General features: G+C 40.9%; 1 protein-coding gene across 2 annotated transcripts in view; it reads right to left on the reverse strand.

The window, feature by feature from the left end:
* LOC101062313 (vacuolar protein sorting-associated protein 13B) overlaps positions 1-24,598 on the reverse strand; it is a 231,129-nt gene that overhangs the window by 188,794 nt on the left and 17,737 nt on the right. For both annotated transcript variants that reach the window (XM_029839039.1, XM_011605289.2), the window contains exons 5-16: positions 21,686-21,853; positions 20,351-20,532; positions 19,831-20,005; positions 15,168-15,433; positions 12,961-13,056; positions 11,048-11,170; positions 10,796-10,933; positions 8,810-8,897; positions 6,259-6,441; positions 3,976-4,145; positions 3,272-3,466; positions 1,160-1,284 (exon numbers count right to left, since the gene is read on the reverse strand). In XM_029839039.1, the coding sequence (XP_029694899.1) occupies positions 1,160-1,284; positions 3,272-3,466; positions 3,976-4,145; positions 6,259-6,441; positions 8,810-8,897; positions 10,796-10,933; positions 11,048-11,170; positions 12,961-13,056; positions 15,168-15,433; positions 19,831-20,005; positions 20,351-20,532; positions 21,686-21,853 (1,909 nt within the window). The remainder of the gene's footprint in view (positions 1-1,159; positions 1,285-3,271; positions 3,467-3,975; positions 4,146-6,258; positions 6,442-8,809; positions 8,898-10,795; positions 10,934-11,047; positions 11,171-12,960; positions 13,057-15,167; positions 15,434-19,830; positions 20,006-20,350; positions 20,533-21,685; positions 21,854-24,598) is intronic.

Here is a 24,598-nt window from a genome sequence, read left to right on the forward strand (position 1 = left end):
CAGCCCTTTTAAATCTCAATGAATAGGAGAAAAAAATGTATTCCCATGCTAACACTCTCACACAGGTTTCCTGCTTTAACAGGCTCTTTGACAGCAAGGTGTGACAGAGAGAGCACAGAGGGGGGTGTGCATGTGTGAGCACACGCACACATTGGCAGAAGATGAGTATTTCAAAGGCAGATTCATAAATTTGTTATCATTTACTGTGCATTTGATTGAAGACAGGCCTAATTCAAACATGATAAAATGTGTTATGTTCAATGAAGAAACTGATGACTGATGATGCAAAACAACGCATACAGCTTTTTTTTTTAAACTGCTGCGAGGCTCAAATCTTCCATTATCCAAGTGCATCATGCTCTGTGTGCCAACTCTCCGCCTCTGCATCCTCTTTTGAACTTCTACCCTCTCTTCACCTCTCTCAGGGACAATTCCAGTGACTCATTCTCTGTCTGGGACAAGGACAGAATTGTAGAACTCTGCTTTATGACCTCTTGAGAGTGTGTTGTCTTATTTTCCTCCCCCTGTTCTTTAAGCCATCTGAGAAATTGTTGCAGATGATATTCGATGACTCCGTTTTTCTCTTTCCCCCACTGACCACTGAAGAAGTGGCCCATTCATCACTTTTAAAACCCTCTGATGTGCAGCCTGCAAAAGGCTGCGATCTCCGATGCGAAGTAGGGTGCACAGGCCTGACGGCAAACACACACATGCTTAAAGTGTAAACAGAGGAGATTGCAAGTGCAAACATAAAAAAGAGGTACATCATTAGTCTTTTGGGGAATTTTTATGGGCTATTATGGGAATAATCTATGGACCTGGTGTAATAGAATGGCAATTTTTATTCCATATGCTTCTTTTGTCTTTGACAAACTTTGTTAGAGGTTATTTTTCTATATCTATGCATCATTTTAGTACAAAGTAATGACTACGGTACACATCTAATAAGAAGGACTCAACATAATACAGATGCTCTTACTTCCATGCCATGCATGCACAGATCCATTATAGTGCTGGTTTTAAAAGTATGAGCTAAAATATGATTGTTTGTTGCAGTACCATTCGTCACCACCAGTTACTGGGCTTCCTGGAATATAGTCATTATTCTACAGAACATTTTCTACATGTTCCAAGAATATTTTAACCTATAAAAACTCACCAGTATGACGGCATCTGGATCAGTTTTCCATAGAGTGCAGTGCTGAAGGAGGGGATGATGGGAATGAGAGGCAGGAACTCCCCTGTACTGTCCTGGCAGGTCAGTCCTGCCTGGAAACCAAAGATCTGGGGGGAAAAAAGGAAAACGTTGGAGAGCGAGGAGTGTAAAACTGAGGGATCTAAAAAGGAAAAAGGGACATGGAACGTCTGCCACATATAAACTGTTGTTGTTGTTGTAGAAATAAACCCCGACTATTACAAGAAGGAATCACTGTAAAGCTGTCAACAAAGGCCTTTATACAGTCTGTGCGGTGCTATTAAATAATCCCTCAGCACAACAACCCGGATAATTCATGTATTCTTAAAGTAGCCGATGCTCAAGTCATTTTCCACAATCAGATTATTTGACTTTTTATTCATTTTGTAGATGCGATGGATCCTTTTCTGACAGGAAATGAACTGCAATGTGTAGCATCACTGTCATCAACACAGTAGGATTAAACAGCCGACTATATAATGCCGCGAAACATTTAAATACTGTTAATATGGAGCCTGGTGGATGAAGTCCTGTTTAATAATGGAGGGAGTGAATGATTGCTGGGCCCAGCTGTCCCACATGCAGCTGCTGTTCATACAGCAGGACTCAAGCAGGTCTCCCAAACCACATGGCCAAGACAAAAGAGAGAGACAAACATTTGGACAAACCTAAAATGATAATTCATTTTACATTCATATTACACATCAAAACAGTATATCAGGTTGAACCAATTGATTGCCAGATACAGATGTAGACATAATAAAACCCCAACAGTGAAATGTAAGCTCGTGGTTATACGGAATGATTCACTGCAAATCCCCTGGGAGGCAAATTCCAAATTCATTTCTCAGAAAATAAATAAATTATTTAGCAAATATATGATTGGTTAATCTTGTCCTTTCGTCTCCTTGTTAAGCAAAAAAGTTAACTTGGAATTTTTGTCCCCGGCCATGAAAGAGTGAGACAATAGCCGAGAGAAACACCTTAGCTTTGACAGTCTGTGTCAATAAAACACTGATTAAGATAAGCCTCGGTTTATACCCGTTTCAAATCACTTCCTGAAGTGGGTGAATTGCAGCCAGAATGACCTCCACCCTGTCATGATCCCACTGCCAAAATCCAAAAGAAATAGTACCTTGCCAGATACAGATACTGATTGGTCAGAATAATCCTTGGCCACTGACTGGGTGAGTGTTAACCCTGCAGTGACCCCGTGATAAGAACTAGCAGCATGATGTCCAGCAAACATCCTGCCTTAAAAACACACAGACACCAGGCAAGACAAGGCTACTCCAGATTACTCCAGATCTGTTATCCAGGCTTCCTAAAAGGTGGACTTACTGAATTTGCTCTAGCCACAGCAGATGAATCAATCATCAATTCCTAGAAACCCTAAATGCAATAGTTTTTATCTTTATCACTACATTTGTCTTTATATATTACCATTAGTAATCAATTAATAACAAAGCAATGTTTTACTACAGCTGGAGAAAACATCAGAAATTATAGATACACAGAAACAATTACAAAAATGGGGATGTGACTCACAATCCGAGAGCATCTTGTCAGTTTTCCATGTAAAACAAAATCATGAAGGAGACCAGAGATGGGCTGGGGCTCATCAAGAAGCTTAGTGCTGAAATTTTTATGACCAAGTAGAAAGGGGTCATCAAGGGCATTAAAAGGGTCTTTAGAGCTGTTTAAGTAGAGACTGGACAGGCTGTGACCAACTGATTCATACAACACAATTCAGGAAGAAAATCCTTTCACTTTTCTATTATTTTCACCGTCGTGAGTAGAAGTTACAGTGTGTTCTCACAAAGTAAACTGAACCTTAACAGCTCCACTTATCCACTTAGATTTTCTGTTTATTATTTATGAATATTTCTTTTATAAGTGCATTACACTGATGCAGTCAGGAGCCTTGACTTGAAGGTTGTCCAAGGATCACTGGCCATAGCCCCTCTACACCCTGTGGCTGTCATTGTGATGAGATCCTTCTAGAAAAGTCTGTCGCAAACATGTAATGCAGCACAACTGTCTCTGAGTTTCAGAAAGCAACATTTCCATCCATACCTTGAGGTAGAGGTGAGCATAACAGTGATGTAACAGATTATCTGAAGGCTGGCTGAGGCTGCTGACAGTGCCAATCAGCTCTGGAGCATACATGGGCACAGAGTGCTCAACGTTTATCCTCTCTACGTGGAACTGGACTGCAGGTAGAGGGCGCACTGGCTGGAACACTGGCACGTTGAATAATCCTGATGCATTCTGGGAGATGACAATTAAAAGGGTCTGATCAAACATATTCAATACTGGTACAAAACCAAAGATTCTAATTTATGCATAATCCGAAAGTGTCTGCTTACTTAACTCAAAGTCTGTGAAAGAATTAAGCATATTTTGGTGTGTAAATACTAAATTTGACTATTGATAGAAACCTAGAGTAGATTTGGGGAAAAACGCAAGTAAACCCAAATTATGACTGCATGTTTGCTCAACTTATTGCATGTGACGTTGCTATGAGTGCTTGTCATTCCTTAGAAACAGACATATGCTGTATATAATTTTCAAAATATACTGATAAGATACTGCTTTGGTTATTAGGTAGGTTTTATAGCAAGTATACGTTTAATTAGTGTAGTGTCTGCACATCGTGGTCAGATTTGTTTCTCTTCTCTTCCTTATACACTAGATTTCCACATGAAATAACCCATAGCATATGAAGAAATTAAAATATAGGCAGTTGGATGGGAAAGAAAAAAGAAGCTGCACCATACCTTGTATCCCATAATAACTGGCAATAATGCGTGCAGGAGATTGAACTCTGCCATGCAGACAGTGACTGAGGCTTGCAACAGCGTGAGACACGTTAGTCTGGTTGGGATGAATTCCTCCAAGCTTGATATCTCTTCAGGGGTAGCTGGGCCACGGTTCTCATCAGGCATTTCTTCAGATACGATGACACAACAGAAAAAATAATGTTAGCTTTGGAACAAATGCTCAGACAGACAGCAGATTTTCTTATCTGAAAAAACTGTCAACCTGTTTCATAATCAGCCTAATACGGTCGGCCTATTTGTACATCTGGATCAAAATCATGCAAGTGGATTTAACCTCAGTGTGGTCTTAGTACGGTATATAAATAAAGTGATGGACTGGGAAAGGTGAAACATTTTGGACTTGATGAGTAGAGATTGTTTTAGGACAACAGAAACCGTCACATTATTTGCAAATTTTAAAAAAGCATACACGTCAGAGTGGATGTTTCATGGTAGCTTTGTTTCTAGAGCCTAGTTTCATGAAACCACTCATTCAATCAACAACCAGAATTCAAAAGGCAGCAAATGAACTAAGTCAGCACGGATTATGCTCACAAGGTCAGTGCTCACAATATAAGGAACAACTTGAGTATTAAACACCAAACCATGTCTAAGAAGGGGCCTGAGAAGCACCCAAACCTGAGGCTTTGTTAATAAATGACCTTGGCTCTGGTCCCAGGATTTGGGCTTGTTTCTGTTCAGTAAAGGTTCTGTTAGGCTACATTCCCAGCTCATAGGTGGGCTAGCCAACAGGCCATTTAGCTTGCTGGCCAACCATTTCAGACCATATCAGGTTTACTTGGCATTGCCGTGTCCAATCTAATCTCATGCCAGTGCTGAAACCAGTGTCAAAATACACATGGTTCACTTAGGGCAGATACACAGATGTGATTATCGAACACAAAATAGGTGAAAAGTTGCAAAAAAAAAAAAAAAAAAGGAGATTAGTATGCCAACATACACATGCAACTTTTTTTTTTTTTTTTATAGATTTATGCATGTATAGGCATATAAGCATTCTATAGATCAATTTCTCCAGAAATAACTGCTGTACATCCCTCATCTCTGACACGAATAATATCAACATTTTTTCACTAATTTAAGTATTATAAGGGGAATACTTACAGGAACACTTCCTAATTTGTTGTTGCTTTTGCACTGCAAAAATGGTCAAAGTTGATGCTAAACTGACTATACAGTTTTTGTTAGTCACTGTGACTACCCACCCATCCATTGTCACATTCAACTGGTGGTGGTGGGTTAATATTTACACAGTGAAGATGCAGGATTGGGTGCGATTATAGGTTCCATGTCTTGATCAAAGACATGTAGACTCTTCTATCAGTGAACACAGACAGAACCACTACCTGAACCACAGCCCACCCTTTAAAATCATTTAAGGGTTGAAGAATCTTGAAGCGCCACTGAATCTCACATGTTATTTCAACACACATCTGTGATAGCTTCCTTGGTAAAGAATGTTTTCTCCCCCCCACCCTCTTCTTTCCTGTAAAAGCCCGAATCATAGACACATAAAAAAAATCAGAAAAGTACACACTTGTCTACTATGCTTGAGTCAAGCGTCTGTAGTAATTACACCACCATCTATTATCTGTTACAGATGCTGAAACAACCGAAACTCAGGGATGTTATCATTTCGCAAAAACAATTATTCCTACAGATACAGTATTACACATGCACACATTCCGTCTCCTTTCACAACATCCCAGAGATGAGCTCATGAATAGCTGCGCAGGGATGATCACTAACAAAGGTGTTTGGCTCGTCCTCCTTCACGAGGTCCAAAAGGTCACTACTTTCATGTACAGCTGTGTGTTGAAAGATGGGTTGTGCAAAGAAATAACAATGTGATGAGGATATTGTCAAGTGCAAGATGTTGCAGTTTCAGCACACTGGAAGAACGGCACAAAACACAAGATAACAGAAGAGTAACAACCATAGTACAACTCTGCAATGTGTGGTAACTTTGGGGCCAGAAACGTTAAACACAACTACCGTAACAACGTTCATCGGATGCACCATTTAGCAGGTCTGTCTCTCTGCGTAGAAGTGTTCTAAATATTGTTGTTTCCTAATACACAACTGAGAATTTTGTCATTAATTTTAGCATCAGTCTTCAGGACTACTGATATATCAGCGACAGCTGCAATTCATGCTGACAGAGAACAGTAAAGTGGCCCAAATCCATGTTTGACACCATTAATGTTTCAAATATCAGACCTTGATGTGGTTTACAGTAGGGCTCGTATTCATGGTCCATTGCACATGAAACCATCTTGAGGATGCGGTGGACAGCACTGCTGTGGAGCCTGACATCCAGCGGTCCTACCACCAGTCTCTTTACCGAAGTCTCATGAACAGTAGAAAGAGGCTCCTCCACACCCCCTGAGAAGTCCGGAGAGTCTGCAGCCAGAAGGGGAAATTCAAAATTAAAGTCTACAATAAAGAAAACGCACATTACAAACTGACTTCTCAATCAACCAGTTAATATTATGCATTTTTAAAGTTAAATCTGATAATTGAGGTTGTTTTGCACCATTTGTCGTATAGTGTATATATTTCGACAGGTTCAAAGGCATATTTTAGCTCATAATTAGGTTCCCGATTCTCTTCAACTCTTCACAAGAATGAGCACAAATGAGCTCAAATAGCCAGGAACCACTGGAATGATGAATATTCCAAATGTCTCTTACTCTCACACAGCTGTCCCTTCATTCACTGCAGCCCCCTGTAACAGAGGTCCACTTAAAAGAGTCAGCTCCCCAGCAATAAAAAAAGAAGAGATTAAAAATAAAAGACGGGAGTGGATGAATAGCAGTGAGGGAGGAAAAGGACAAAGGGTCACAAACTCTTCTTATTCCCAGTGTTCCACTGCTGCAAACATTCTAACAACCTAAAGAGCTGAGCATATGAATTCAAATTATTTTGGCCAAAAAAGCGTCGAAGTTTGGGGGGGGGGGGGGGCGTGAACCTCCAACTGAAGCCAGGAGATTTATAAAAGGCAATGAACAATGCCACTTCCCTTTCCCTTCTTCAGTGACATTTGGCAGCGCTGGATTAGGCCTAATATCAACCATATGGCTGCAGTTACAATGGCCAGTGGAATGATGAGGACGATGAAATTATCCAGGATTTAGACGATTTAAAAGTGTCTCCATTTCCCAAGATTAAAAACAAAGTTTTTAATCTGCAGCATTACTCTAATGTGAAGTCAATGGCGAGTGTGACCTGGGTTGGTTAGTATTTCGGTTGACTCAGAGTTTATGTCAGTCCCATGGCAATGGAATCTAATTTGTTTGGTTGACATTAGATCTGATCCATGTCCGAAAAGAGAAAAAACACTGACAGAAGAGAAGCATTCCAACTGGCAATTGGAAGTACAAATCGTCCAGCAGGGGGAAAAAAGAATGACAGTTATCCTGCTGTCCGAAATTACTCTGACAGCTCAGAATGACAATATCAGCGGGGTTTTTTATCTGGATTTTTATCTTTAGCTGACAGCAAAGGAAGCAGAAATCTGGTCAGAAAGACATTGAGTGGTTTAGAATAAACATAAAAATGAGGAAGGCTGGTAAAGCAACACATGGCCCGTTTTCACTGGCATTTTTGGGCCTCGGTGAGCCAAAACATGATGCCGTCATTTACATTTCCATTAGCAGTTCAAGCGTGCCAAGCCAAACCAGAGATGAACTATCTCCAGAACGGGACCCGTCACAGAAGGCAGGTCTCCAAACAGTTTGTGGCAATGTCCCGCTGACCACAACCAAACCCCCACCCCCACCATCACCCCCACCCCCTAACAAGTGTGTGTTGTAATGCAATTGCTTTGCAGATCACTGAAGAGAGAAATGTTTGTAGTAGTCTGTAGCTTCTGTAGTTGGAAGGTTAGTTTGTCTCCTTGTTATTGTCAAATATCTGTTTTATTTCACAGCTCATTGGGCTGTTACAGTACAGGCACTCTGGTGGCAAAGACTTCCTGGTTGTTTTCAAATGAATGCCTCTGTAATAAAGTAGAGAATGAACTTTTCTCTTGAGCTATGATAGGACTGGGCTTTTAAATGCACAAAATAAGACAATGCTCGTGTGATATTTAGTAATGAACTACAGCTAATGTGTTCGTTCAGCTTTCGCAGAAGGAAAAAAAGCTTCTCTCGTGTCTGGCTTGTTCATGGAGTAAATCAAATCTATTTAGTGATTTGTTTTAAGAAATAAATGTAGATAAAAGGTAAAAGAATAATTGTGTTGATCTTGTGAATTCCAATCAGGTTACACACAGTGTTCAAATAAAAAGCCTGTCAACCATGAATAGACCTTCCTGAGTGTTGCAGCTAAGGAATGAGAAATGCTGCCAGTCTTAAGGCCTTGCCAGGAAGAGTGACACCTAATTAGGCAAAGGGAGCCTATTCACTTTCTTAACAGCTTACAGGTACAGAGCATGGGGACACAATGTTTCAACAAGCAGTGGGGAGAAAGAAACTCAAATATGCATCAGTGCAGACTAAACACTTCTGACAGTTGCCCTCCAGGTAAGTTTAGGGTGAGAGTAAGGACAAGAAGGGTCAGGGACCAGGTGGCTGGGACTCAAACAAGACAACCTTTTTCTCCAACACTCCAGGGGGCTTGTTTGACAGAGAAGAGGGGGAAAGACAGAGGAAGAAGGAGAGGCTTCAAAACAGACAGAAGAAAGAGCAAAGCAGAGCGGCAAGGAAGATCAGAAAAGGTGGCAAGGCTTGCAAACAAACCTGGTGAGGGGAAAGGAATCAGACAATACCTCTGCCACTGCTGTTCTCCATTGTGTAGAGATAATCCATGTAGAAAGCACCAAAGCGTTGCATGCCTGCTATCTCCGTGTAGGTCTCCTGTCAAACAAAGTGGAGTCAGTAAACACAGCAGTCAGGGAGCAAACATGCCGATAGCATAGAGTGGCAGTGACTGGGGTCATGGTGGATGTGGCAAAGGGGGTCAAATCACAGATAAATGCAATCTTTTGATAAATTGAATTGTTTATTAATTGGGCTACGGGTTTTATCTTTTATATTTGGAACAATTTACAAAAAAATGACATTAGCGGGATACGATTATCTAACATTTTTAGTAAATTATAATTCAAAGAGATGCACGAGGGACCAATTTACTGAAAATCAACATCAGTCTTTATGTGGTGATAAGCCATTAATAAATGTCAATGACTGTTTTATCATTCAATTTGTTTTTACTGTGCACTAATATGAATAATTATATGTACACGGACATATTTAGATTATTAAAGCCCTAATCACTGAAACTTCTTCTGTTTGTGACATGTTAATTAAAATAATTTTGTTGAGGGCTGTGGATTAAGTACTTATTTTTGTTCCACCTCATTGTGAGTGTTTTGTTATACCATAACTTGTCATCATTTATTAGTCTGTGGGTCAACAGCTATTGACCCTGTCCTAGACAATAATTGAAAGTTATACTTCTACTGCACATCAAACCACTGGTAAACAGACATAATGATTGAGCGGGCAAGAAACGGAGAGCGAGAGAATCACACACACACACACACACACACACACACACACACACACACACACACACACACACACACACACCCACACTTAACACCCCCACCTGGGACTTGCCCACTAGTTCTCTAAACAAAGATTTCAATAGGGCCTTATCAGAGAGGCAGGTTAATGAGTAATATTTATTCAGGACCACTAATGGCACTGGCATGCTTTTGGATCAAAGCTATTGGCTGGTTTCAAAACCACTAATGAATTAACACTTAAAACCTTTGACTCTTAGGATTTTCAAGTACAAATAGTTGGAAGAATAGATGTCCAAACAATTGCTCCATGGAGGGTCATGAACATTTTTGAGCAGAGTCAACACTCCAGCTCCGATGGGTGATGGGGGCGGAGAGTTGTCAGGATTAAAGGCTTTAACACTACAACGTAGATAGTAGAGAGCATTCCTTTACTGCGGAAAGCAGCTGAGAGAAGGCAAAAATGATCCAACTGCACTGCATTACACTAAAATGACTGAAAGACGAGACAGAATTGTAGAACACGACTGCCTAAGATGAACTGCCGCATTTAAATGTAAATCACTCAGAATTAATGTGCTTGTTTTTCACTTAAATTACATCAACAGCAAAATATTTGAAAAGAAAAAACTCAGTAATGAGTCACAGGTCTTCAGTGAACCCATTATTATTCAGAAAATAAAGAAACATATGTCTTAATAACATATCTTTGTAGACCGCGTGATTTCTTTTCTTCTTTCAATGGCCAAATGAACTGGCCACAAATTTTGTTGAGTAAGGACTATGTCAGTGGCAGGTGCCATGAAAGAATAGTAATTTCATAAAGCTTTTTCTCAGAGAACTGCTTTTGGTTGAAAAACAACAGCCAGTTGCTGTGAAGGCCTGTTGGCCCAGCTGTGAGGTGCGTGTCGAGCTGGTTGTTGGCCTGACTTGGAACTGACGGACTAATTTTTGCCATATGGTTTCGGCTCAGCTATCAGTTCTGTGGGTGCCCTTCAGATGTTTAGTGGTTAGCCTTCGGAGTAAAAAAAAAATCACTTGATTGTGAGTCTACGGAATATGTCACAACTAACGTGTTTAGCTGGCTGGAGTCACTGTAAGTGATGCAGTGGCAAGACGGAGTAACTCAGTTTGAATTGCAGTGACCTTCTCTCCATGCCCAGCCTGGCTGGGAGTAAGATTTTGCAGGAAGTGCGGGAATATCCAGAGTCATGTCCACTGACTGACCTTGTGGGTAGCTGCATCCAGGATAAATTCAGCCCTAACGCCGTTATTCTCCGGACTCCGGTAGTCAAACAGAGAGTTGGTAAGGTAGGTCATTCCTTTGTTACTTAGAGTGTCGCCACAGCTGAAGAATACGGCGTCCTACAGAATTGTAGAAAAAAGAGAGAAGCATAACAGAAAGCACAAAAAGAGTGGTGAATGCTTAACTGTTCAATAAATCTGAACATTTCTTCCATTAGCAGCAGACGTTTTTACCTTGTCGGTGCGATGCATGTTTTCTTCAAAGTCCCGTACTCCCATGATGGTTTTCAGGCAAAGGGCCCGGCAACCCACAAATCCAACCTGGCAATCAAAGAACGGCTCCCCCATCATCAGCACCTAAATATAAAGGAAAAAGTTAACAATTTCATATCCTAAATTTAATGACCCTAACAAGAACAACAATGTAGAGTAAACACTGGATAAAATTATGTTCTTTCCCACCATTTAGGAAAGTATGGAATTCTACCTTGGAATAATAACAACCATTCAGTAAATTAAACCGAGGGCAATCTAATTGATGGGAAAAAAATGGAAGAAATTTGACTGGCACTTAAAAATGTAAAGCGAGTTCAAACTATGCCAGCATAAGCATAATCTCTGCTCCAAGGAAAACAGCTTGGATGTAAGGTTTCTTAAATTAGTAAACAAGGGCCCAATAAAACCACAGCAGGGCAATAATGTATTTGACCATATTACTTTTTAACATTGCAGTAAAACATACACTCAGAAATTAATGACAGGTCACATCCTGTGTCATTGTGGATGGATCACAGCCGTCTGCTGGATGACCTGACTGTGGCTGCAGTGGTTTGTGGTGCTGGGTTGAGGGACTCGCTTCAAAAAGGATGAGGGTCAGACAGCTTCCTTTTACCCTCGAAAGGTGCGTATGTGTGGTTAACAGTCCTCCAGCCCCTGTAACCAGCAAGGTGCGGCCCACTCTTACCCAGTGCGCCGTTAATTCGGCGAGCAGACAACTAAACAGGGGGCAGTCCAATAAAACTTTACATTTCACCACACAATAATTACAAGGCCCAGTATTCCTTGTTTTACTAGTCATCCTGTTGCCTTTCAACACTTTCACTTCTGGTCCCAGTTCAGGCTTCTTTTTCCAGCAGAAAGAAAGTAAAAGCATAAATTACAGAAATTGGAATTGGAAATCTCAGAATTCTCACATCTGGTCAAAAACTCAGGAAGAGAAAACTCCTTTCCTTCGCCAACCAGGTAATCAGAGAAAAAGGTTTAAATGTATTCTACAAGCCAACGGTCAAATACGGAAACGATCAGACAGAAATTCCATGCTGCGCTCACAATAGGATGTGGATTAGTGACCTATGCTGGCATTTATTCAAATATAATTTAAAAAGGAGTTAAGAAGGATCTCTGGAGCACAAAAGAAAAACAAGGTTCTTTATCAGTCTGTTCTAGCCATGAGGCAAGACAAGGTTTAGTTGTTATGTTTATTTAGGTGTTGTCTGTTATTTTTAGTGTAACTATGCTGCTGCTGTCTTGGCCAGATCTCCTGATTAAATAAAGGCCACGTATGAAATGACAAAAAAGAAATGTTAAGACACTGATAGTGATCATATTTTTAATATAAATTAAACTTAGAGGATGGAAAATATGATCTAACAGCCATACCAGGAAAACATTAAAATAATTATAATAAAATGCAACAATAATACATGTAATCCCCCATGTTTGAATAGGTATTATCAATAATTACGCTGGGTATTATTTAAAAATTATACACAAATATGCACGTGAAAGCTACAGGCCTGTTTAGTTAGCAACTACCAATCTAAACAGGTGTTTATGGACACAATCGTCGAGGGAGACACCTGCCATGTAAATAGGTTTTAGTTATGACCGTACTGGTCTTAATGATGACAATGATTACAGTATCTTGTTTGTTTTGTTGTTGATCTGGGGCTGCTGTTTAGCTTCCTGCTAAACTTGAACAAATGGTAATGGGTATATTACACAATTTATTTCAAGCACACGCATATTGATGAAGGATAAAATAAAGAAGTTGTTGTAAAAAAAAAAATAAGGTAAGATAAATCCTGTTCTATCTTTAGGCAACATTCTTATTTTTGCAGGTCTGAAGTTGCACCAGGGGGTTTTACCTCGATCGTGATTCCCTCTTGTTCCAACGACAAAACCTCTCTAGATTTGACTTTTTGAGGACTGTAGTAGCTGCTCTCTGACTGGGTCTCTGTCAGCTGAAACAAGAGCGAGGGAGAGAATCAGCTTCAATGAACCAAAAAGCCAGACCATGAACTTCACAAGTTAAACATTTTTCTTAAATGCTAAATGTTGCTGACTGCATGAACAGATGCATCAGCCAAAGAATAAACAAGAACAATCGCAGGGAGTAAAGTTCACAAGGTCTGGTAAAGACGCATTTAATACATAAAACAGTTAGGTCCACGGTAGGACAGTATTTCCTTATACAAGGTTCTTCTTTTATTCATGAAACCATTGGAAATCCACCCTTCTTTATGACCTTTCAGAAGTGCAGAGAGAAAGACTGGGTTTGCCCTCCAACGTGAGAACTCCCTCTGAGCAACAGAAGCAACAAAGTGCAGAAGTTCCCCAGTGTGCAAACTGTCATCCAGAATACAGAGCAGCAGATTAGTTAATAAAACTAATTGTCGGGGTGAGAGAGGTGCAGTGCGGCGATGCTTCTGTAGTTGGCCAGTCTATAAACTGTGGGTGTAGTTCAAAATTGTGCAGACTTTAACCCAGTCAACTTTAACACAGGAAGCAGGTGCAGAGCAAGAAGCAGCTGTGCCTTATTATCCCCACTGATGGGACAGACTCTCTCACACTCCTTTCCCCCCGTCTCAATTCTGATGGTTTAATCACGTGCGGTGACCACCACGCCCCAAACCTCAGGATCACGGGTGCAGCAGTGCAATGTCGGTGCACGGTGACGCTGACATAAATGAGACAAGCATGATGAATGTTTATATAACAAGAACGTCCAGTGTTTTATTACTGCCTAAATTTGACTGTTGGGGCTTTGTTGACTGTATTTTGGCCTGAAGCAACACAACTAAGGGAGGGCAATGGTACTGGAACACAGCACTGCTGCTGCCACTACACCACATTTTCTTTATTATATCCCACAAAAAGTATTTCAGAGGCCAACACAAATGAAATTACTCTTTATGGGGCTTCTTGGAAATGTTAAAATATTAGATTTGAATATGGAAGCACTTTGTCCCTGCATTTCAACAAAGTGCAAAGATCAAACGAGCATGATGTAAAACCTGAAAAAGACTCGAGTAAAATTGCTGTTGCAATAAGCGAAAACACCAAAAATACAGACAGAATGGTTTGTGAAAAGAATAATTATCTGGCATGCGATGAGAGCTCAGTATGTGTGCAACTGTGAAGAGGGGAATAAATGGTCAGTGCTTAACTATGCATTATGTGTGCAAAAGTCATTAAAGTCTTCTGCCAATTTCACTGATCAAACAGATCTGTGGAGTAATGGGTCAGCAATCTAAAAATACCTCTCTGATTTCACGTACATGTCAAAGTCAGGTTCAGGCAGTGGCTGTTCAAAGACATGAAATTCCCTCCTACTAAATACTTCCTTCTAGGAAAGAGAGGAGAATGTTTTTTAAAAAAAACATCCATTCAGCTGTCTGCAATTACTCCAGAGGAGAGGCAATTAATTGATTAAAAGAACTCAAACAATACAGGGACAATTTAAACATTATTAGAAAAGCACTAAAGTCTGTTTGGCCTGAGACGTACCTCCACACACGTACACACACATGTACAAGCACGTATACACACTAGTAGTAATGTGAGCTGTAGTACCTCAACCTAAAGAGGAAAAGTAGATGAATTCCAACTATTTGGAGTGAGCAGGCAGGATTAAAGTTTGGGATCCATTCCTGAATAGTCATCATACCATGTATAATGTTTAAAACATTAACGTGACCCGAGACACCAGTTAGCGGTTACGCTTCCCTCCACGGTACCGCACACAGAGACAAAGAGGAATTGAACTTCCTGAGGATCAAGCTGTTTTTATGACTCAAACTGAATACACTGTTATTGTATCGAGGAAAAAAAAGAATGTTAGTTTTAAACTGACAATATCTAAAGTCGGGACATTTGATATTAATCACTACAGTATGTGCAGAATTTCAGCACATTTTTACTGAATTCTTATCTTTACCCACAAAAACCTTATATGCCCGTAAGAAAAACCTTAATTAAACGCAGGTGTGCAAATATTTTAGCATGAATGTCATACCTAGAAATATTCCATTCAAATTAGATGTGAAATGGTCACTTGGTAAAGTTGATTTACCTTGAATGTGACTGAAGCTTTGGTGCAGTAGAAGCCAATGGACACAATGGGATCTTTTAGGGTTTGTTGTTGCGGGTTGCTGGGGATGCCCCCCGACTCTCGAAGCTGGTAAACACCGTCCTCGTTTTCCTCTTCAGTGTTTATGATGGCTGGGACAAACGACCAAGCCCAGGACACCCATCCCTCGTCTGTCTCCTCGGACAAGGCGCATTGGTCCGGACTGGAAAACTGGCTCATTCCCTGGCCTTCCATGTCCACATCCATCCCTAAAGGTAAAAAAAAAAAGGTTACACTATCTGTAAAGCAAATATGAGCAATACACAAACACACATTGAGAAAAGGCAAGTTTAGCACCTGGGGCCTTACTTTTACTGAGGATGTTTACAATGAGTACATTTAAGCAAAGAATCTTTAAATGTGATAAAAAAAAAACTGATGTTTTTACAACTTAACAGACCAGTTCAAATCATGTTTTAGAAAGGAAAAACATTCTATTCCCCTTCTGTAAGCATATAATTCATCAAATAAAGCTATGTAAAGTGGCAGCTTGTCTGCACAAATGGGAATGTTGGAACTCCGTACCCTAATGCAGTAAACTGAATTTGTTTGTCCATGCCTTTAGGGTAGTTTAATATAAGCAATATGTTTCAGCCGTCAAATGAAAACACACAAAAAAACCGAGTACAAGCCAAGGCAGTTTCACAGTAGTTGCTGCCAGTGCTTTAACACGCAGGTGTGCGAGGATGTATGTGTTGCATGAAGTCTCAATGAGGCAGTGGAGGCCAGAGGGTGCAGTATGTCAGCCAGTGTCCCGAAAGAGGACCCAGCAGCTCGCCGTGGTCAGTGTGGGTGGCTGGACCGAGACGGGCTACGTCCACAAGTGCATGCTGCGTGGAGTTGGATCAGAACATAGTAATAAGTCCACAGATCCAAATGATTTTGAGAGGCAGGGTGAGTAGCTGAGAGCTGTGTGGGTGCCAGGCCTGGATGGTTTGGAACGGCTCGACCGCATGAGCGTACAACATTATTAAGGTTCAATGATTTGTCACAGTCTCTGGTTAACGTAAGACATAGCTTGATGCAATTCAAACATACAGGGAGTGCAGAGGAAAATTGGAGGCTTTTTGAAGAGAATTTAAAGACATTACGACAATCAAAAGCTGTACCTTGTGTGAGCAATGGAAAACTTAAAAAAGCTCAAGGAAGCAACGCGCTGTTATTCACTGATCAGGCTATACCGGAAAGAACATGAGCGGTGGTGTTGCAAGGACCATTTACTGTCATTTTTCTATTTGGGGGCTCGTAGATTCTCCAAACACCAACAAGGCCCGGGTCCACGATCCCAACCTCTGAACTTATCCCATCATCTGTGTTTCCACACACATTGAGAGACAGGAAGCTGATGTCAATACCCAAGAATTTGTAATCCCATTCCTCATGGCCTCACGTCCTCTGTGAGAAAACAATACTGTCCGTGAGGTCACAGCTCAGGAATCCCAGAGGCTGAGGCGGTGAAAATTATGACATATTTTAATTAAAACTTTTACTTTGCGAATTGGCACGTGGAAATCCCAAGTTAACCTTCGCGCCTCCCCAGGTCTCCGTCTGATTCTATCTCTCATTTCCCCATTTTTTCCTTCCGTTGCAAAGAAGCCTTTGAGGTGTCACTTCAACAAGTTAAGCTCTTTCACATCCTGGCATGATCTGACGGAGCCCACATTTGAATTGCGCGGCAATCAAAATAAAAGCTGAATTACCAATCAAGTGAGCAAAACAGATGGGCTTAAGGAGACTTTGAAGTATTAATCCAAAGAAGTGAGTGAAAAATTCCCCGAGTGACGTGATCACTCCTGCACCATCCACTGTGACCACAAAGGTGCAGAACACACCAGGGTCTGGATCAGAATTTATCTCTTTTTGGGTATGTGAATGTGCATAAGCTACACAAAGACCTACGTAACAGGACGTGTCAAGGTCTTGGTTGGTTGGTCTCCGGTGAGCCCAGGCTCTGGGTGGGTGGGTGGGTGAGTGAGTGAGTGAGTGAGTGAGTGAGTGAGTAAGTGAGTGAGTGAGTGAGTGGGTGGGTGGGTGAGTGGGTGAGTGAGTGAGTAAGTGAGTGAGTGAGTGAGTGGGTGGGTGGGTGAGTGGGTGAGTGAGTGAGTGAGTGAGTGGGTGGGTGGGTGAGTGGGTGGGTGGGTGGGTGAGTGAGTGAGTGGGTGAGTGAGTGAGTGAGTGAGTGAGTGAGTGAGTGAGTGAGTGAGTGAACAGCTGACTGACACTGAGACAGTGACAGGAGGAACAAAAAAATCAATTCCCTCACAAACCAGTAGGTGTCCCTCTATGTTTATGAAGGGAAAAAGGACAGGTTGTCCCAAGCACACTTTCATTTTTTTTTTTATATCAATACAGTAAAAATGAAAAAAAAACTAACTACTTTGCTGCAAACAACACTTTCAGATATAAAAATGGATTTGTGTTTGACATTTTAACTGCCATCCATGTACACAGCAGCGTCTGAACTCAATGCCTCAAAGTCAATGGCGAGCATCAGGGCTACACATGGGTTTTAAAGGAAAGACAAAGCCTGTTGCCTGTGGCTAACAGGTTATTCTGTTTCACAGGCCCATGGAAGAGCGGAGGATGCCCAACAAACTCCGTAAATGCGGCCAAACAGACAACTCAGGATTGCATATGTGTTATGCGGAGAAGTAAGCACGTAGAGACCCAACCACACTTCAGCAGCCACAGGCCTCAGTTCATAATTCTTCACATACTTGTTGAAACCGTACGGCTTTCGGTGCCGTGACCAGCTGGTCCTTTCAAGCATGTTAGTCATTTATATTTCCAACCGCTGAAATTTTCATAGTATTTCACAGACTTCATTGGATTTCAGACACCAGGAAAAGGGCCTTCTAATCCTGACCGAGAGGCTGTTTTCGTTCGCGACACATGAGTATTCCACGCTGTTCACTTATTGGGGCTGTTCATTAATGAAACGTCGGCTCTTAGCTAAAAAAAGAATGATTCAAATAAACAGCATGGAACCACAGTGAATCATGGGCACATATACAAACATTACAAGACTTTTCCACTTTGTTAATTGGCAAAAAAAAAATGCCTTCACATTAGGGGAAAAATGATTACACACTCATTAGCGGGCATCTGGCAAAGAATACACAGCATGGCTTCACAGCTAATAGCTTACGAGAAATCCAATAAATACAAAGAAGTGCCACAGATGAGCCATCTTCCGCTAATTATGTGACAATGTTCTCTTTTGAAAAACTACAACCTACGAAATGCAGAAACACTGAAAAAGCCAACCGGTCACTGCACACCACAGAACACACCTCTGTTGTAGTATTCTGCATATATCCATGGAAATAACCACTTAATTAAAACCTATTTTGATAATAACAACACTTAAGCCATAGCTCTGCTTGCACACTTAAAGGAACACAGCTTTGGAAGTTAAGTACAAAATGAATGATAACCAGTGTCCATGTTCTCAACTCACACGCCCACAAACTCCTGTACGAACACACAAAACAACCCCCTTTGAGTTTCTTCATTCTTTCGATTACTTCCAGGATTACAAGATCTGGGGGTGCTCAGGTTCCAAATGTTGGTCCATTCTTGTATATTTTTGTGATAGGATACTAATTCACTCTCAGAGGCTCACATAGCAGTAGCATGACACCGACTCTTACATCTGGCTTTGGACAGCGAACTGGAAGCTGGGCCAACTTGCAGTTTCTGTTCCAGGCCAAGAGGCAGGGAAGTTAGTACAAGTGAGGGAATGGACTGAATTGTGTGATCCGACTGCCTCCCCTCTACCCAACACTTCCCCTGCACCAGAATTTGCTCCCGGTGCTGCAGACGCTGATTGAGACCAGCAGGGCCTGGAATTCATTCCTGATCTATTAGAATGAGATTAGAATAAACAATTGAAAAGAAATGCGAAAGGTGTTTACAGAACGAAGCTGAGATTTTAGTTCTTATGCCTATGGTTGTATCAGGATGAGAAAATCCAACTGCATGTCTGTTCCTGGATGCAGAGTATCTGGATCTAGCCCGCTCCAATCAGAAAGACAGTGGTGCTGTGTTTCAGTCATCCTTGTTTCTTCCGTTCATCATCCTCTCTCCTGCCCGTATGCACATGGAGGGGATCAAGGCTGACGACAACAGTCTGTGTTGAGTTACGTGCTTCAGCTTTTGTTTGTGGAAAAAGCAGGAGGAGTGCACACCATGGTCAAAGTGATGTTAAATGTCCCGTTTAGAAACAACAGCAGCATGTGGACAGACATAGCCCCGGAACAGAACAAGGCAACGTGCAGAGTGTAATGAGACAAAAATGCTGTGTAAGAAAAGAAAAATCAAAGCTTTATACATGGTCTGATGGCTCATTAACCACTTCAGAGCTTTGGATCACATTTAGTCTGGGGTACATGTCTGCCACAGGAACCATACTGACATAAAAATGTTGTCGTTTTGATGTTCTGTTGAAGCTACTGTAGAAAAGCGTTGCCTTAATTCTACTGTTGTCAGTGCCAATTTCTCACACCGTACACAACCATAATTGAAACTACTTAGTGTTTAGCCTTTGATAAATCAATATTCTGATAGAAAGAAACAACCTAAGACCAACTTAGCTCCGACTCACCAGATAAAACTGCTCCAGGCTCTCTGATGGCACCTCCCTGCTCCTCACCATCACCTTCTTTGTGTCCTCCAATTTCCCCGTAGTAGAGGGCAATAATCAGCTCTAAGATCCGGATAAACATCGGTAGCTGCTGATCTGTAATGGACAACTTCAGGCTCTCCACCATAGTCTGGATCTGAGGAAACAGAAGACAGATTTAGGATAACATTGCATGAAGAGAATCCAATTGCTGCTTCTGTTTTAGGACCTCATGCTGCTACTGTCCACTAATTATGACCTGCACACAAGCAAATGTTAAGAGCATACAGATAGTTTATCCATGACATAATGTTAAAATGAGAAGTAACGTATACTAATGGCAGCGGCTCATTACACAAGCTTTTCCTAAGTAAATGTAATTAAATTTGCTCATGAGATAGATAACTTTATAGAAGTATAACTTTCCAGAATACAGGTATAATCCCATGCAGTGATATATTTCCTGGTAATAAAGTTCAAGTTAAAATACAGATTTTCTCACTTTGATAACGGATGGAATCTTTGAATTGATGTTGTCATAGGTAAAATGGAGGCGTGTTCTGAAAGAGCATTTGTACAGTAGTGGGTCCTGGTAAAACTCAATCTTTCCACTGGCGTTGCGCTTGTCCAAACACACGGTGCAGTCAGCAAAGTTGATCATTTTCCTGAGAACCAGATCTGGCGCTTCGCGGAGAATGAGAAACAAAACAAAAAAATCATCACATTTGCATCGCATAAGAGTGGCTGACGCTAAACAACTACAAAATATGCATGCTAGCAAAGATCTATAGGGCAAAAGCAAACACAACAGAGTGGGATCTGACAGTAAATCCTCATTATCCATGGAAACCATGGGTGATGACACTGAGAAGACATCAGAGTTATGTAATGTGACATTTATAAGAGGTAAAATTAGTCTTTTGTGCCTCTCTGTCTGTGTGGTCTGTAGCGTCTGCCTTTGTCAGAAGATAACACATCATCACATTCTAAATTGTCACAGAGTAGCACACCCCTGGCAGACTTGTAACAGGACTCATCATTCACAGAATTATTTCATCCTCTCTACCATGCCAGGAACTACTGTTGGAACCTTTGCTTAAGGCTTATTTAAGCCCATCTTCTGAATGACCCAAAACAATCTAATAAAAAATATGAGTTATTAAAAAAGAGTGAAAATGGCATTTTGGAAAAGAGCTATTCCTGTCTAACACACATGCACATAAACAAATGCTTTCTGCTTTTTACTTGTATTTCTCATTAAAAACATTAAAAATAGGTTATTTTATTTATGTGGCCTATCCAAATTCTCCAATCAACTTGTATTTGTAATGAAAAAGGTTAATCATTCTTTATATGTTGAAGCAAATAGGAACAGTAAATTCACCTGGGTTGCATTGTGGTTACACCTTGTCCAATCCTTAAATTCATGTCAGTTTACGATTGATCTTATTTTCTAGCATGGTGCTGAGAACCCTGTTCAAGCCTCTTTATTTTTTAGTGTCTCTAAAGTGAAAATGAAAATCTACCCACAATGCATTGTGCCACTGGGACTACACATTCTAGTCACCTACTTTCAGACTTAAAAGGGATTTCTTTCCAGTGTCTGACCGTGCTGAACTAAATCTACACATTAAATGATTAAAATTGGTACTTTGTCAATAATCTAAATAAGAAGCTACATCAAGAAGTACTCACACAGCTATGTTTAAGCTAATATGTCTTTTTGACCTTAGTTTGAACTAACAAAATTAAACACTTACTGTAATTTATAGGTTCTTGTCTTTGTGGATTTACTAGTTAATCCTACTAGCGAGGAATGTAAGCAGTCATTGCTCACCAGTGATGTCCATGAAGGCTCTCTCCCATGTGTCATCCACAGTGTAGCACTCAGCTGAAGTTATGTTGACCGACAGCACGATGTCATCTTCCACGTACTTAAGGATCAGGTTGTTCACCACAATATTCACGTTGTTCACCACACGTCTGATCAGGCTCTGTACATAACCTAGGAACATAAACAAGTCAAGAGACAGTGTGGTAAGAAGACACAAGATTGAACTTAACCCTAGGAACACATCAGAAATAATTAATGGGAATATTATTTTGCGCTGCGTTGCATATTACATCATTGACATGATTGGGAAAATTTTGTATCATAAACATTCAGCCAAACTCAAACCAGGACACCATTTTCAGTCCTAAGCATCGCTCTGTATTTGAAGCTGTCAGCATTGTGTAGTTATTTTAAATAATGTGTTCATTGTTCAATACACTTCTGCTTCACATACGGAATCAGGTCATGATTAGTGCAAGCGCCATACCCCCCCACGTCCATCTTCGTGCAAGCATAAATAAATGCAGGTCCTGACGTGTTATTTTTGTCCAAGATCAAGCCTTTGTACATATGAGGTCAAAGACAATTAAAGTAGCCTGTGTAAATATCCATAAGAAAACATTTTACTGCTCATGCTGCCTGAGCAAATCCTGGGTGAATTTATTAATCTCTGTAGGGTTCTCCTCTCCTCTCAGCTCTGCAACCCAAAGGTCAGCACATACAGATCCACCACAGCAGAGATTCAACCAGCACTGAGGCTGGAAAAGGGTGAGAAATACATGCAAGTAGTGTCAAATTACCAGTGATCTGGTCTTGAAATGAGATCAAAAACCAGTACTTTACAATGCTGACGATTTGGATGCATTAAAGGGAACCATTGTGCTGCAATACTAGTACCTTCTACCAGTAATGGTGACAACCAAAAACATAGTCTTTGCAAGTAAAACATACATCATAAGGCCATCACTCAACTGGACAAGAAAGAGCTTAAAATATTATAGACAGGTGGTTCTCAAACATAATTTTTAAAAATATCCGGCCATAAATCCTCTTAACCACAGGAGCGATGGCATTATTCATTTCTTCCATGTACTGTTAAACAGTGAAAACACATAAAGCTTTAATGCTTTTCCCTTATTTTCCAAACCAAATGTTTGTTTGGCGGTGGTAGCTGTAGAGGGACTGGGCTGAACGCAGGGTTTACGGTTCAAGCCCCAGTGGTGGACAAAAGTTGGAAGGCATGCTGGAAGCAGGAGAGGTTCCAGGACAACTTCAGAGCACTGCCAAGGTACCCCTCAGCAAGGCACCCAACCCTGCGATGAGCTGGTGTACCCTGCCGTCGCCCATATGCATCTGGAAAAAGCCACAGCGTGACCCCACAACCCACGCAGGGTCACGACTAGACAGCATTAAATGGGGCCGTTGACGTGAATCAGTGAACTGGTCTGATACTTGTAAACAGGTCTGTCTCAGCATCAGCATATTTCTGCCATCTGACCAAAGAAAGTGACCGGAAGGGAAGATGACATCATATAAACTCAACCCATAAACGCAACGTGCATCCGTGACACTTGTGTGTGGCCCAGCATGCATGCATCTGCTTGTGTGAGTGTGAGTGTGTGCCTGGCTGCTCTTTTGCATTTCTGAATGTGACCATGTGTGCATGCTTGTGGTTCTGGGGTCAGTCAGAAGGGTGCTGTCGCACCTGCAGCCTGGGCAGTAAAACCAGCACTTTGCCCCCTGCTATTGCCCTCTCTGGATCTAATTTACCCATGTCAGTGTGTGTGACTCTCTTTGCCTGTTGCACTGACTTGCACTTGTGGTACCTCCTCTCGCCTTGCACCAACTCTAGGGCCCCATTCCATCTTTCTGCGATTCATCGCACCAGCTCTGAACTTCTGTAAACAATTGACACAGCCAGCACCTGTGCTGCAGCCCACAGGGAAAGAGTCCACTTAAAACTGTTCAACCATAAAATGACTGGAAAAATGCTTCTCTGTGTGATCCGGGGACAGGCCAACTCTACCCTGTACGGTACAGGAAAGAAACACTTTTCTGTCTGTGCTCACCATTTTTCTTCTATATGGAAATCATTAGGAGCTACGAGCTCTGCCAGTCATTAGCCAAGAAGAGAATTATTGACAAGTCCATCGGACAATAACTGTACTGTAACCTGCTTCCTGCACTGTTATTATTGCTACCAAAAAGGCGGATGTGTTCTGACTGTTTGATTGTGACTGTATTCATTCAAAGGCCTCTTACATAAACAGGAAGGGACTGAATCAAACAAAAATGCTCCAAGCAAAGATAGAATAGATAGTATTATTATTAATATTCCCAAAAATGTTGATAGGGTTGGTAGTGTTTTGATAAATAAAAAATACAATCCCCACTAACAGTGTCCTTTATCGCCAAAGTAATCAATAAAAATAGCAAAGGTTTGGTGTGGAAACAAACAGTGCCAAAAATTATTACCACTGGCAATGCTGGAGTAGAAAGATTCTAAAACTTGAATATCGTTTAACAGGGTGGAAGTAAGGAAAGAGTAAAAATTAAATAAACCTGTATAGCCCTTACATAATTGCACAATACAATAACAATAACAACAAAAACCCAGGGACAATCTCTCAAAAAATGTCTGTACTTTTGCAACCCTGGTTTGAAGAGCATTCTAAATAAGAATGATTAAATATTTTGAGTTTAATAAAAAAAAAAATTAAAAAGAACAAGGAAATGGATCCCTAAAGAAAAAGACCAGTGTACAGTGTAAACATTGGCTGATAACTATACACAAAACAAGAATGTATCGAGACATGGAACTGGTATTACCGAGAACATGATTTACAAATATTATGCTTGCAGATGCTGTGTATCCATTAGGATTTCAATCACATGCCAAAAAATAATAATAAGTTG

Source organism: Takifugu rubripes, chromosome 7, assembly GCF_901000725.2.
Source record: "Takifugu rubripes chromosome 7, fTakRub1.2, whole genome shotgun sequence".
Taxonomy (NCBI): Eukaryota; Metazoa; Chordata; class Actinopteri; order Tetraodontiformes; family Tetraodontidae; genus Takifugu; species Takifugu rubripes.